The following is a 14,683-nucleotide window of genomic DNA, read 5'->3' on the forward strand; positions in this document are numbered from 1 at the left end:
GAGATGGATGGATGGGATCAAAGTGGGAAAGTGTCAAGGGTTGATACTGACATGAGCTTGGAGTAAGCTTGAGTTCTAGCAGTACAACTAGAGTTCTAGTCTTGCCTATCAGCTTTATTTATTTTATTTTCAAAGGGCCACTGGGCCATGCCATCTTGCTTTTAGGCACAGAAAGGCTGAAAGTAGCACAAGTATCAGCTAGATCAGGCTGGTACATCTGGAAGTGGAGAGAGAAGCTAAAGTATTTCCATCCCACCCTTTTCTCTACTCCCCTAGCTGGCCATCATTGTGAATACCACATGTTTGGGAGCCCCAGAGGTTTTAGAGAGAATGGCCAGCAGTCAGGACATAAATGGCCACCTAATGCATCATGAGATTTCAATGAGAGGGGCTGCATGGGTGGTAAGCATTGCTCTGTAGTGAGCCATGCTGCCAGGGAGTAGCATGGAGAAGCTGACTGACTGCAAAGGTACTCTGGGGGTACGTCCAGACTACCCGCCGTATCGGCGGGTAGCGATCAATTTGCGGGTAGCGATATTTCGCGTCTCATCTAGATATGGAACCATCCCCATCTAAATCACCAGCGTGAATCCAGGTCAGCTCAGTAGTGACTGTTGGTGATTTGGTCAGCCATGTGGAATGGGTCTCAGGTTATGTCTACACTAGATAGCTTACAGTGACATTGGTACAGCTGTGCCACTGTAAGATCTCTTGTGTAGCTGCTTTATGCTGACAGGAGAGCTCTCCCGTTGACATAATTAAACCACCCCCAACGAGCAGCGGTAGCTATGGCGGTGAGAGAAGCTCTCCCGCTGACATAGTGCTATGCACACTACCACATATGCCTGTGAAACTTTTGTCACTCAGGCTATGTGTGTTTTTCACACCCTTGAGCGACATATATTTTGCTGACTTAAGTGGTAGCATAAGCATGACCTTAGTCCAGTTCCTAGTGGTGAGGCATCCAAGTTATGTAAAAACACAGTTGTCACCAAGTTGGCCCATTTTGGCAATCTCAGTAGGCTGAATCAGCAGAATAACGGGCCATGGAGATTAAGTTGTCTTCTCAGCTCTATAGATGGTGCTTTTAGGCCAGGATTGAGGCAATATGGAGAATCTTGGACTGCCATTGCCCATTTGTAGGAATTCTGTGGATGCAAAGAGAACTTTTGGTGTCCCCAGGGCTGTCAGTCCAGCCCTTTGCACCAGCACTAAAATTACTTAGACTCAAAATTGTATTTTGGATCCCGAATACTGGGATGCCTGCTGCAGGAAGAAAATGTTGTGATGGAAAGAGACTGTCCATTGTGGGGAAGGAGATAGAAATGGAGCGTTCAGGGTGATAGAGTAGGAGTCAGTGCTTAGGTGGGGATGAAGAGGGCAGTCATCTTTAATTGGGTCCCAGTTTTCCTCCAGACTTACCCCCAATTTTGAGAGACATGCTGTTTCTCTAGAGTTTCAACTGGAAAGGGCACTTAGAGCCTTCAAGGGAAAAAGCCTCAGTAAAAACAAGTCCGAAGAGCAGTAATAGTTTAAGCAATCAAAATAAGAGGTGGATGATGCAAGTCAGAGGTGCTTTGAAGAACTGCTGCCTATAGAAATACTTGGATTTAAAGAGCAAAATTCTGTATCTCTGAGAAGAATGCTGGCCCTCTTCACTGTGTGACTATTGCATTGTCTAGGATCATCAAGCACCCTCTCATCCACCCAGGGGCTCTGCCAGGACAGCACAAGCCTGGCAGGAAGAGACCTGGGTCAAGAGTGGGACAGTTTGGAAGTCTAAGTTGCAGTGAGCACTAGAGTGGGGCATGCCTTCTCTTTCTGGGTGCCGGGGGAAGGAACTTGCACTCCTGGCAAACCCCACAGTGAGACACATTGTCTCCTTCCTTGGCTGTTGGGCCTGGGGAATGAAAATGGGTTTTTTTTGTAAGGAAGGCTCCTTTTCCCTATAGCTTCCCTATAGCCAAGTTTATTATATCATCTGGATTCCCATTTTTGGTATTTTGCTGTTTTTTTCAAAGAATTCTAACAGAATCACAGCTCCTATCAAGAGAAATCATACCTCTGTTCTATTTCCCTGTCATATTTTATTACTTAGGATATTTTCCTATACTGCTCTTAATTATACTCTATGCTCCCTGTACCGAGGTGAAGTTGCCTGGTCTGTAATTGTTCAATCACCTGTAGCTTTTATTTTATTTTTTTAAACAGGGGCACCACAACATTCAGGCACAACTGTTAAATGTAGAGGATTCAGTGAACTAGATGTCAGAAATTCTGCTCCTTTGCCTTTTTTAAACTTCCTTCAGGATTCTTAAGGTCCTCAGATTGCTGCCTCCTCTTTTCCTTAGAGACTTCTCTCTCTGTTAATGCCATGTCTTGATTTCCATAAGAGGTGCTCCTTTGAGGAAGGACTTCCCCATCACCATCAATAGTGAATACGGACAGAAGGTTACCTGCGACTCCTTTGTAGCTTTAATTGTCCTCTTTACTCCTTGGACTAGGGAAACCATCTTGAGTCCCATGCATTCTTATTCAAAAATTTCTTATGGTTAGTCTTAATGTTTGTAGCTATCTGCTTCTTCACATTTCCTCTTTTTCCACCGTATATCTTCCCTGTTGTGGTTTGTGTTGGATTTGTACTTTTTGACTATGCTTTTTTTGGCTCTTATAGTTTGCTGTATTTTACCCTGGAGATATGCTCTTTTATTCAGCATCTGCTCTGCTGCAGATAGTGTTCTCATTGGATCTCACAAGCTAAGAAGAGTCAGGCATGGCTAGCACTTGGAGGAAAAATCTCCAAAGAGAAAACAGTGCTGTAAGAAGTGGTGTCTGGAACTTGCTAGGCACTTTGCTTTGAGTCAGTAGTGATGATAGATGTCTCTTTACTGCTGATAGGTGTCATCTTTGGAAGAAACAGAAAACCAAGGTCCTGATCACTTGTGTTAAAGATCTCATGACACATTTTTTGTATAAAAAGGTGTTAATTTCAGTATCCTATCCTCTAGCTCCTATGTTTGGATAAAGCTACCTAGAAAGCAGTTTCCTCTATCTGGTATTTTCTAGAATGAGCTGCTCAAAAACGTATAACTGATGGTATCAATAAACAGCTTCTCCAGAATACTCCCTCATATGCGAATTTCTCTTAATATTGCTCCATTTCAAGTCACCTATCCAGGTTGTTCTCCTAGATTTTGCTGCCTCCCTGATCTCACTTATCATTTGGTGATAGAGATCTTTGAGTACTGTTCCAATCTATGGGATGTGGGGGGTTGGTGTACATGTCCGATGACTACATTTGTGGATTTGTTGCATTGTATTTATACTTGAGCTTAAGATGGTCAAATTCTGAGGTGAGTCTGAATCCAAGAGCTGGTCTACATGTGGTAATTGACTAATATAATTATTCCGGTGAGTCACACCAGTATAATCCCCGTGTGGACACTTATTCCAAAACAAGTGTGTCTCTTTTTTCGGTTTGCAATTATTTGCACCTGCAAAATTGCAGGCACAAAATCAGAGACCCAGTACTTGCCTGACTGAAAGCTTGTCCCTGTATTCTACTCTCTGTGTGAAAAACATCTACATTTTAAGTGGTATAGAAAAGGAGGCCTTGCTTCCTCTCTCCTTCCTCAGCCCCAGAATGAATTTCCAGGCAATAGCTTTCTTAGATTAAGATCCTGGTTAGTATGTGAGAGTCTGTTATTGCTTTGATCTGTTCCATAGGAGGGCAGGAGCTCAGTGGAAGTGATGGCATTACAGCAATCACAGGCTTCTGTAAAAGCACTGAATCTTATTCTTTATGTCCCTCCGACTGTGGCATTCGTCCTGCCAGTTGGAATCAAAAAGGGCACTCTATATGAACTTCCTACCAGATTTGAACATACGCTGCTCTGAGATGGAAATGCCTACAGGATTCTTATCCTTAGAATTGTTGAGTCTATGTTGGATGTTTTCAACAGCAGTTGACCTACATGTGTCCTTCAGTCAGATGTGAATCTTGAGACTAAACTGACAAAGAGTAATTGGGAGAAGATGTGGCGCTAGTCATAAAATACTCTGTATCCTGTAGCTTTTAAGATTCCCACTGTAAGATGTTTCACAGGATGGCTTGGACTGTACATACAGTCTGATGGGTAATAGAAAGGTGCCTTATGGAATGGTGGAGGAACCATTCCTTTTTTTCTTAACAGACAGTATAGTGGATTTCCCATTGAAAGAGAGTGTATGGATTATGTTAAGTGATTTTTATTTGAGAAAATTCTGTATGATCAGATTCCTCGATGCCCTCATTTCCTTTTTAGACTAGACTGCTATAAAGAACTCACTCAGTACCTCTTGCTGACAGGACAAAGTGCCAGGCTTTGGAGCTGTGAATGGCAATTCCCATTGCAGCAGAAGAGTATATATTGAACACACTGTACTGCTGAAGGGAAAGTTAGCAGCTTAATCCTCTGTTGAAGAAGGTAACTATGTATAATCATCCCTGTTTTGCAGAAGGGCAAACTGAGGGAGAGTGATTGTGATTTGCCTAAGGCCATACAGCGAGTTATTGCTTTAGAAATTGGGAGTTCCTGTCTCCTTGTCCTGTGCTAAGACCGATTGCCTTTCTTTTTCTGGATTACAAAACCGCGGAGTCTCTCTGTTTTCCAAATCCAGAATTGTTGTATTTGTGAGAATTTTCCCCCCGTCTTTTTTTTGAAAGGATTTGAATTGTATTAAGGAGGAGACCCACAGGAGGTGATCCTAGGCCTGGGGGTAGCCAAAGACTCACAGGATAATATGTGATGATAAGAAAGTAAAGTTTGTATGTTGCAGTGTTCTTATATGGCTCATCAGGGTTTGTGCCAATTGAAGTGACCTCAATTCACAGAGGATTACACATGTTCATGATGCTGGGAGACACCACTTCTTTATTTAATAGATTGCTCTAAAAAGTAAGCACAGTAGAAAGCATTTAAACATTTTTAAAAGACTCAATTAGACCCCATATGCACTTGCGTGGAGGCCATTTAAACAATATTCCTGGTAACATGGCTTTAAAGTGGCAATGGGATGGACCAAACCCTGTTAGAGCTCTTCTTCAAACTGTATACCTATGCCAGGTGGGAGCCTGGGCTACAAAATAGCTTTTAAAAATAGTTATAATGCAGTGTTGGCTGGTGGAATGACTAAGCAGAGGAAACCACAATTGCAGTCAGCAGGGTCTTTTCCTTTAGGGAGATTTTATAAACAAGAAAAAGGAACAAATAACATACTCAGCAAGGGAAACAGAAAACTCCCAGTTGGGGGTTAACCCTTTAACATTTAATCTTAATCCCCCCAGCTGCACCAGTGCAAAACCCATTGTACATGTGCTGTACCTGGACAGCGTGGGGCTTGCTCTACACCAGTTGAGTATATCTACACTGAGGACTTGCACTGTGTAAAAATGCCTAAGGTGGACAAGCCCTGGGACAGACCCCAGCACACCATAACTAATGGGATGTGTTGGCATAAAAGTCCAACCCTCAACTCTTACTGAACCCGTAATGGCCAGTCTCTGGTTGCAGCGTCCTGCCTCTTTCTCCCTCCAACATTCTCTCTGTGTCAGGCAGCACGAGGGGCCTCAGCATGAGTGGGATGCTGAGCCCTGCTCTTCATCTTTGTAAATCATCCCTTTTCAAGACTCCCTGTTTATGCTTGGGAGAATGGGGGGAAAAACCCTAATGGGGAGGTCATGGGGCAAAAAGAGCCCAAAGAGAAGAAAGACAGCCCCAGGAGCAGGAGAACTGTTGAGGAAATTCCCCCTGCACCAGCTGTAAAACAGACTGGAGGAGTGGGACAGGGCAGCACGGAATGCTGCTCTGCAACCCTTCAGCTCCATTGAGATTTGCACCAGGTGGGGATGTGGAGAGATGCTGAATAACACTACCCACTGAGGCATAAGCACATTAGGACACATGCCTAGTGTCCCAGCTCCCAGAGCTGTGATATGCTGAGAGAATCTCTGCTTTCAGTGAAAAAGACTTATTTTTAGCCCTTGTGGTAGCAGAGAAAAGCTTTGCAACCATGGAATCATTGAAGTGTAGGACTGAAAGGCATGAACCAAGTGTAACCAACACAACATTGGTTGAGTGCAGATTGCCTCCAGCAGAGGGAGGAACAGCAGCCAATATAACCGGGGAGGAAGGTGCCTGGCCCTACTGTCAGTCCCAGGTTGGACCAGGGCTCCACTGCTTTGTTGGGTGGGGCCTGGGTTTATCAGCAGAGTTAGGATGCCTCACTGAGCTCCGCGCCTTCCCTCTGGCCTTTTGGTTCCACTGATTAGATCAGAGATAAAAGGTGGTGGTGTATCTCAAGTGCCACCCACTAATGGCACCAAAACATCATTTGCTGTAGATGGTCACAATATGTTCTCCTTCTCCTTTCTTAGGTGACCTACCCCAGTTACAGCTGTCAGTGGCAAGCACCTAGCATAGCTGCGCCTATACAAAAACATAGTGTAGCCAGCAAAGTCAGTGTAAGCTACGATTTTCACTGTTCCACATAACCATAGGTTCAAGTAGACGAAGTTGCACTGGTACAAATTGCAATTATAACTGCTTTCCATGCCCACACCAGGGGTTCTGCTACAGCTACACTGGCCACCAATCACCAAAATCCCCCCAGTGTAGACAGGACTTCCATACTTTAATCAGCTGTGAAGTAGAGAACATTATTGAAATTTAAATGATCAGAAAATGTGTTTATGAATATTTTAATTAACAGAAAGGCAGTGTGGTCTCTGGGATAGGGCACCAGACTGGAGCTCAGGAGAACTGGGTCCAATTCCTGGCTCTGCTACTGGCTTCCTGGGTGACTCTGGGCAAGTCATTTCCCCTTTCTGTGCCTCAGTTTTCCCACCTGAAAATGGGGATAATGACTTTTACCTGCTTTGTACAGCATTTTGAGGCCTATGAATGAAAGCACCTAGTGTGGACAAAGGAAAAACAGTGTTAGCTGGTTGTGGGTAACCATAGTGGTGTTTAACTGTGCATTAATTAAAATATGCTAGCTTAACATGTTTTCTGATACTACATTTTCTAGTGTAGACAGACCCTAGGAGGGCAGCCTGGCACTGGGGAGTTTTAGCAGGAACCAAAGGAAGTGGCTGCTTCTAAGTGTTGTCATTCATCACTATATCACACCAAATAAACAATTCAATGCACTAAATATTGAATTTGATTATCTTAAAGACCTTACGAGTGGTGTGTATTGGAAGGGACAGAGAGAAAGGGATAGAAAGGAGGAGGATATTTATCTTCACTGTAACCAGGGCCTGACTGGGTCAGGGCCTGCTGGGTCAGTGGCCCAATACTTATTTTTTAGGCTTCTGTCTTGTTCTCCAGAAAATCAGTTTAAACCTTCTCCCTCCAAAATAATTCTCAATCTAATAAAATTGTGAGGAAAACATTCTGTGATGTCTAAGTTTGAAATAATAGCCCAGTAGCCTTGATAAACGTAACCGCCCCCTTCATTTCTATCAGGTGTTACCTAATTGAACTCATTGTCACAGCGTAGACAAAACTTTTTGAGGATTTTTTCCCAGCATGTCTGAATTTAGCAGTTAAGCAACAACTGTCTGCTTGCTGCATCTTTCTGTCTTTCAGCTAGTAAGTACAGTTTGTTTTCTGAGGAGATGATGGCATATTCTTTCATTCACAGTCAGAACCTTCTCTGTCACTTCCAATCTCTGTGATTCTTTGCTTCATTATTTGTAAGAAGTTTGCTTATTATTATAATGCAGCCAAATCCTGAAGTCCTTACTTAGGTCTACACTAGCAAGCGTAATGCAGCACAACTGTACTGACGCAGCTGTGCTGCGGTAAGTTTGCTCATATAACCTCTATGCTGACAGGAGAGAGCTCTCCCATCAACATAATTAAATCATCTCCAATGAGCGATGGTAACTATGTTGGTGGGAGGGCGTCTCCCTCCGACATAGCGCTGTCCACACCGGCGCTTCTGTTGTGTGTAACTCAAAGGATTTTTTCCCATACCCCTGAGTGACATAAGTTATGCCAAGTAAAGTGCTAATGTAGACATAGCCTTAGTGTTTGTTTAGTCCTTCTTCAAATAAAAGGTTTGGGTGAAGAGAAACTATGGAAAGACTCAGAATTCAGATGGTTGAAAATAAGTAACTGAAAACAAGGAAATGAGACACTTCATTGCTCAGTCACATGTTTATTGCTCTTCTCTTTTTTTGCATATAATGTCTGTCATGGGCTGGATCCAATGGGCTGGACCCATTGACTTTTTTGGGTGCTGCCTACACTAGCATTTTTAACCAGAAATTCCCACCAATTAACACCAGTTCATCTCTGCTAGTGGTAGTAATGGGGAAAGTGCTAGTGTAGACAGGATAACCTTATTGTTTTGTAGAAAAGCAGGTATAAACAAAACTGCAGTTAAAAGGCTTTTGGAGCCTTGACCAGTATCCCTCTTGTAATGCTGTCATCATTGGCGCTGTTCTGGGGTCAGCAACAGTGGGCATTTTCAGGGGAAAAGCCTACTGTAGACTAGACCGAAGAATGTAAATTCTTCAAAGCCAGGGACTTTGGGCTGAATGCTCAAAAAGAGTTAGATTGATTTAATTGATTTTATGGGAGCCTAAACAGAAATTAGGAGGCTAACTCTCTTTGAGCATTCAGCCTCTTGTCCTACTATTTATCTATAAAGCAACCAGCATGCATTTGGGGCTGTATTCATAATAGTAATGGTTATACAGTTGTGTGACACTGGGTCAGTCACTTCACTTCTCTGTGCTTCAGATTCCCATCTTTAAAATGGGCATAATAGTATTGTTCTGTCTCACAGAGGTAATGAGTGTTGTTGCAGTGCTTTAAGGTTATTGGATGACAGATACCATATAAAACCAAGTATTTGTACGTTCTATTGACGATGACCTGCAAAGGAAAAAAAATAGTTCTTTGCTTCTTTATAATCTATAAAGAAGGGCTGAAAGAATGGCAATAAGGTTTTTAAGGGTTTTTTTTCCTGCTTGTGTTTCTAGCTTAGAAATATGAAGAATGTCAAATCTGATCTCATCTGTTTTTTCTGGAAAATTAATGATACATCTCAAATATATGAATTGTGATTTTTTTTCTCTGCCCTTAACTGAGGGAGTTTGGAGATTGAAACTTTTTGAAAAAGCCATATTGTTCCTAAAGTGTTCAGTCATTTGTGTGAAATAGATGTTAATGAAACACAGCAAAATCAGTTTTAAATTATCTGAACAAAACTCACTTCCTAGATGCGTGTAAGAATTACCAGGCACTACCATGTGCCAGTCTAATCAGGTGGGTGCTAGTCCTGACAGGAGGACTGTTCAAACTGTAAATTCAGCAGGATAAAGATTTTAATTTTCTTTGTGTCTTTCAGATGCCACAAGAAAACCCAGCGTAGACAGCTTCTCATCAGATTCCTGGTTAGACATGGATGAAGAATCTTGTGATGCTCATACCCGGGAGGAGAAGGAAGACAATTTGGATAAGAACCCAAAGTCCTTGGCTGATGGTTCCTCCTCGCCCAACAGCACACACTCTGAAGGGAAGGATGTTGCAGGGAAAAAACAGAAAGCCACAGTAATGAGGTACCTCAAAAGAACTTTGTCCAATGAGTCAGATGACAGTGTAAAGTCAACAACCCCCACGGACTATCCCAAAACACCAACAGGGTCACCAGCTACAGAAGTCTCAACCAAATGGACTCATCTCACAGAGTTTGAACTGAAAGGTTTGAAAGCCCTAGTAGAAAAGCTTGAATCTCTCCCAGAGAACAAGAAGTGTGTTCCAGAAGGCATTGAGGATCCTCAGGCACTTCTGGAGGATATGAAGGTGGGTATAACTGCTGTGACAGACCCAGACCAATGGGGTCCAGGAGTCTGGTAGAGGGCAAATATACTGGTCACTGGATGAGTAGTTTTCTGTTCCCTGAGTGACCAGAGCAGGGACTGCACTAGAGTAATCAGGAACCTGCCAGAACCAATTAAGGCAGACAGGCTGATTAGATCACCTGCAGTCAATCAAGGCAGGCTAATCAGGGCACCTGGGTTTAAAAAGGAGCTCACTCCAGTCAGGTGAGGAGGAGCCAGAGGAGAGGAGCTGGGAGCAAGAGGCACAAGGAGCTGAGAGTGAGAGGGTGTGCTGCTGGAGGACTAAGGAGTACAAGCGTTATTAGACACCAGGAGGAAGGTCCTGTGGTGAGGATAAAGAACGTGTTTGGAGGAGGCCATGGGGAAGTAGCCCAGGGAGTTGTAGCTGTCATGCAGCTGTTGTAAGAGGCACTATAGACAGCTGCAATCCACAGGGCCCTGGGCTGGAACCCGGAGTAGAGGGCGGGCCCGGGTTCCCCCCAAACCTCCCAACTCCTGATCAGACACAGGAGGAGTTGACCCAGACTGTGGGGAAGATCACTGAGGTGAGCAAATCTGCCAATAAGCGCAGGACCCACCAAGGTAGAGGAGGAACTTTGTCACACTGCTTTTAAAGTTATAAAATGTATATTCCATAGGCCGTGCACACAATAAAAGTACACAAAGTGAGGCTTGTAGAGTTATGCAAACACTTGTTCTCAATGTGAGGGAAGCCCAGCACGCATTGCTTCCCTTCTGATCTGAATGCCACTCAGATCTGGAAGGAGAATATTGCATGGTTGGCCTTCTTGTCTGCATAGACTCCTCCTCCATATTACAGATATGGACATCTACAATCTGATGTGTTTAATCAGGTCCGTTCTGGTTGGAACTTCCCTCAGTGTCACAAAGTTTGTGTACCCTTGCAATGCAGTGCATGGTATAGCTCATGTACATAAACACATACATAGAGAGAGTCCTATTTTATGTGTATCCATGTATTTTAATATGCCTTTTTAATCCACTATGCTTTCAGGTATGTCTGATTAGCTGACACAAATGAAATCTACAAGATTTAAATACTTGATCCTGGTGCAAAAACCAGACCCATCTAACTTTCTGAATGGCATTTTCTTTCCTTACTTCCCTCCTTCTCTTTTTGTTTCCCCCATTGCCCTCTGCAGTGTGATGGTTATTGCCTGCTGGTACAATGTACTTTCCTTGGAGATGGTGGGATAAGTGAGCGGCTGCTAAAACAGAACTAGTCTGTAGGTAATTGACATAGCATCTGGGATTGTGCAGGAGTGGTGACCTCATCTGGTTTAGGGGCAAAGGGGAAATCTCAAGAGTAGGCAAAAAAACTAATTTTCAACATGGTCTAGTTGATTCTAGTCCCAACTCTGTCACCTTAGGTAAGTTATTTTACCTCTGTCTTTTTGTTTCCCCTTCTCTAAAATGGGGATATTCATATTTCCTCACAAAGGTGATGTGAAGATGAATCCATTAGTGTATTATTTTTATGTATTTAATAATTCATGTTTGAGCAGTTTCAGCTAGAAAAGGCAAGATTAAAATTTCTATTAGCCCTTCCTTTCTAAATTCCGTATTTTTTTAAAGTGTATAACCCATCCATAATCATTTGCCCCTGATTTGGAATGATGAGTAGTAACCCCCACTCCTGTACTTTGACCACTAGTCATTGCTGCCTCTCTGGACAATGTGGTTTTATTTATTATTCTTTGCACCACAGAGTAGAGAAAATGTGTCCTGCTTATGGCTTGTGAAGAAAAGTGTGTGTTTATGTTGTAGAAGTATAGGGTCTGTACTTTTTCAGCATAAACTATGTCACAGCTGCTTAGAAGCAGCCCAAATGCCATTTAAATAAAAAGGCTATAAACATATAGTGTGTAGCACAGCCATCTTCCACAAACTTGGAGCCTGGAATCACAATACATGGTACTCATTTTGGTAAGCCATCGAGAGTGCAATTCTGATGACTGATATATCATAGAATATCAGGGTTGGAAGGGACCTCAGGAGGTCATCTAGTCCAACTCCCTGCTCAGAGCAGGACCAATCCCCAACTAAATCCCCAAATGGCCCCCTCAAGGAGTGAACTCACAACCCTGTGTTTAGCAGGCCAATGCTCAAACCACTGAGCTATCCCTCCAATTGACTACTGTGTATATGTTTGTGTATTTGCACACAATCATGGTAATTGATTTCACAAGTTGCTTTGTGATCTGCCACTATAATCTGAAATCAGAATTAACCCCCGAGACCAGGGGCTGAATTGGTCAGAGAAGAAAGGTTGTGGTACTTATCCAAGCTCCACCCACAAACCAGGCTCCACTTACAAAATAATCTGCATCCTTTTAAATGCCAAACTGAGATGCTACTTATGGTAAACTGTGCAGATGTTCAAAATATGATTTTGTGTTGTCAGCTGTCCCTTGGTGGGGTTTGTATATATCTATGGACTGTGCTGGGGTCCTTTGGCTTGATTTCCCCTTGCTAGAGTTCAGATGTTCTGTTAAGGTACTTGGGTTTGGCTCCTTCTTGATTGGGGAGAAAAATAAGTGGCACTATATCCCAGGTTTCATCCTCTTGGGGCACCAAAATTAAATGTCACTCTCAGTAGATTGTGCAGATTTTCAAAATATCATCTCTGTCCTTCCTTCGTGCTTTAATCAATAGAGTAATAGACAACAATGTTGAGATTTAAATTAGCATCACTGGGGAGTTAACACTTCACTGAGATGAACTGGGTCAGTTAACATCTCTTGGAGTGATTATTTTATGTTCATTGCAAACTCAGGCAGGCATCACTATGTCGATTAAATTTGGGTCACATTCTGTAAGTTATATTTGCAACCATGAGATATATAGAGAGACTTGATTTTTAAATGAAAGGTAAGGTGCTGGAGAACAAGAAGGCAGTTGGGGAGAGGTGTAGCTAAGGGGCAGATTAAGCTCTCTGTACTTCTAACTTCTTGAATTTGAAAGGCTATGAGAGAGTTTTCAGTGGAAATGTTAAGGTTTAAATGAAAGATTTTCTGTCATAGACTCAGATTTCAATAAAAACGGAGTACATTCCAGTTTGGGAATTTGGTAGGCTACTGAGAGGTCCTGGTTATCTTGTGTAGCATGAAAATATTATCTAAGAGGAAACTAAAAACCATGGCAGTTTATCACCACAGACAACCAAATACAGCGAATGCCTTGGCAACACCATCAAGACTGTCGTTTCAGATGTCTGGTTGCCAGACTGAAGGGAACACCCTTTTGGTCACCTTCCAGAAGAGGAAGATTCAAAAAGTTGAGGGGCTCCAGTCAGACAGACAGTAAGATGCCAGCCCCATATGTCTGCCTGGTTCATTACATTGTGAGAACTGCACTGACAGCAGCAGATATGAAGGACAGAAGGGGGGATGTAAGAATTCATTTAACTATTAGCTTCACACACACAGCATAGAGAACTCTTCTTCAAAGTGCATATGTGGAGTTTGTTTCTTTCTGTCTGCAGAGTGAGAGGATGAGTTCTCTGAATATGCCAGTGTGAGTTTGTTGCCAAGAGAAAGCAAGAACACTCAGCAGCCATGATTGCTGTACCTGGCTTGGAGAGTCTTTGAATGATTTCAGCTTCTGGTCCTGCCAAGGAAGTTGTTACTATCTGGCTTCAGTACAAATTCTACTCTGGTTCCTATCTGCACTGAGAGATCCTAGTTTTATGGTCTTCTGAGGTGGGGTTGGGTTTTTATTTTTTAAAGCATGGGTTCTCAGACTTCCTCATTGCATGGACCATGATGGTTTCATGGAGCGTCTCCCCTCCCAGTCACAATTGCATAGACTAATTTCCATCCCACTGGCAATAGAATAACAGCCCTGGGGCAGCTACAGCAATGGCTTACGTGGGAAAGTAATGCTAGGAAAATAGGCAGTGGAATCATCACCATGTGACCAGTGAGCAATCCATGGACCACAATTTGGGAACCATTATTTTTCAGTTTTCTTTCTTCTCTTTTTATCAACTGCTCACAAGGGGATGCTTTCTCTATATATGACAGATCAGCCAATGTTTAGGGATGTATTTTTAATTGACAGATTTTGTGCAGGAGCATATACTCTTTAATACTTATTTGTGTGTCCTAGTATAGGGCTCATGCAACACACTCCACTGCTTTCTCTGACCTGTTGGATGTAGTCTTTCATCTCTGATTTTGGGTCACTTGTTCAGATCTAATTTTGTTTGGTAGTGACTGAAAGTTGTTACCACCTAATAGGTGTCGAGAGGCCTCTAGGAAATGCACTTAGTGGTCTGAGCCCAGCTCTCAGTGGACAGGCATCCATGTCACAAAAACACAACCACCACCGACACTAATTGACCCCCTTGCTGTCAGATAAGTGAAGCATTGAATTGAGTGTGGAGCTGAGCTCTCCTCTTTTCTGGATAGAGCCACACTGGAAAGGCAGTGTGGGGAGGCTTACTCTGGCATTGTCCATCTGTCTTGTCGATAAATGGGATTTCAATCTCTAGGGCTGTTAGTTTGGCACCTTTCCTGATTGTAGTGTCCCCATTTAATAGTGTCAGATGACTTAGAAGCTCATATGATGTGTAAGGAACTTACACAAGTTTAGTTTTCAGTGTCCCTTCTTATCAGGAAAATGAATTATTTCACTTCAAAGGGTCTCCTACTTGATTAACAAATAGGATTTATGTAGCTAATTAAGTTGTATTTGCACTACAGAACAGTAATCCACTCTCCTGTGATCTAATTGTATCCCTGCTTAAGACAGGAGGGTATGAAT

General features: G+C 42.8%; 1 protein-coding gene across 5 annotated transcripts in view; it reads left to right on the forward strand.

Moving 5' to 3' along the window:
* KDM2B (lysine demethylase 2B) overlaps positions 1 to 14,683 on the forward strand; it is a 164,654-nt gene that overhangs the window by 94,674 nt on the left and 55,297 nt on the right. For all 5 annotated transcript variants that reach the window (XM_044989671.1, XM_044989670.1, XM_044989674.1 and 2 more), the window contains one exon: positions 9,403 to 9,857. In XM_044989671.1, coding sequence (XP_044845606.1) covers positions 9,403 to 9,857 — 455 coding nt within the window. The remainder of the gene's footprint in view (positions 1 to 9,402; positions 9,858 to 14,683) is intronic.

This window comes from Mauremys mutica, chromosome 16 (assembly GCF_020497125.1).
Source record: "Mauremys mutica isolate MM-2020 ecotype Southern chromosome 16, ASM2049712v1, whole genome shotgun sequence".
NCBI lineage: Eukaryota > Metazoa > Chordata > Testudines > Geoemydidae > Mauremys > Mauremys mutica.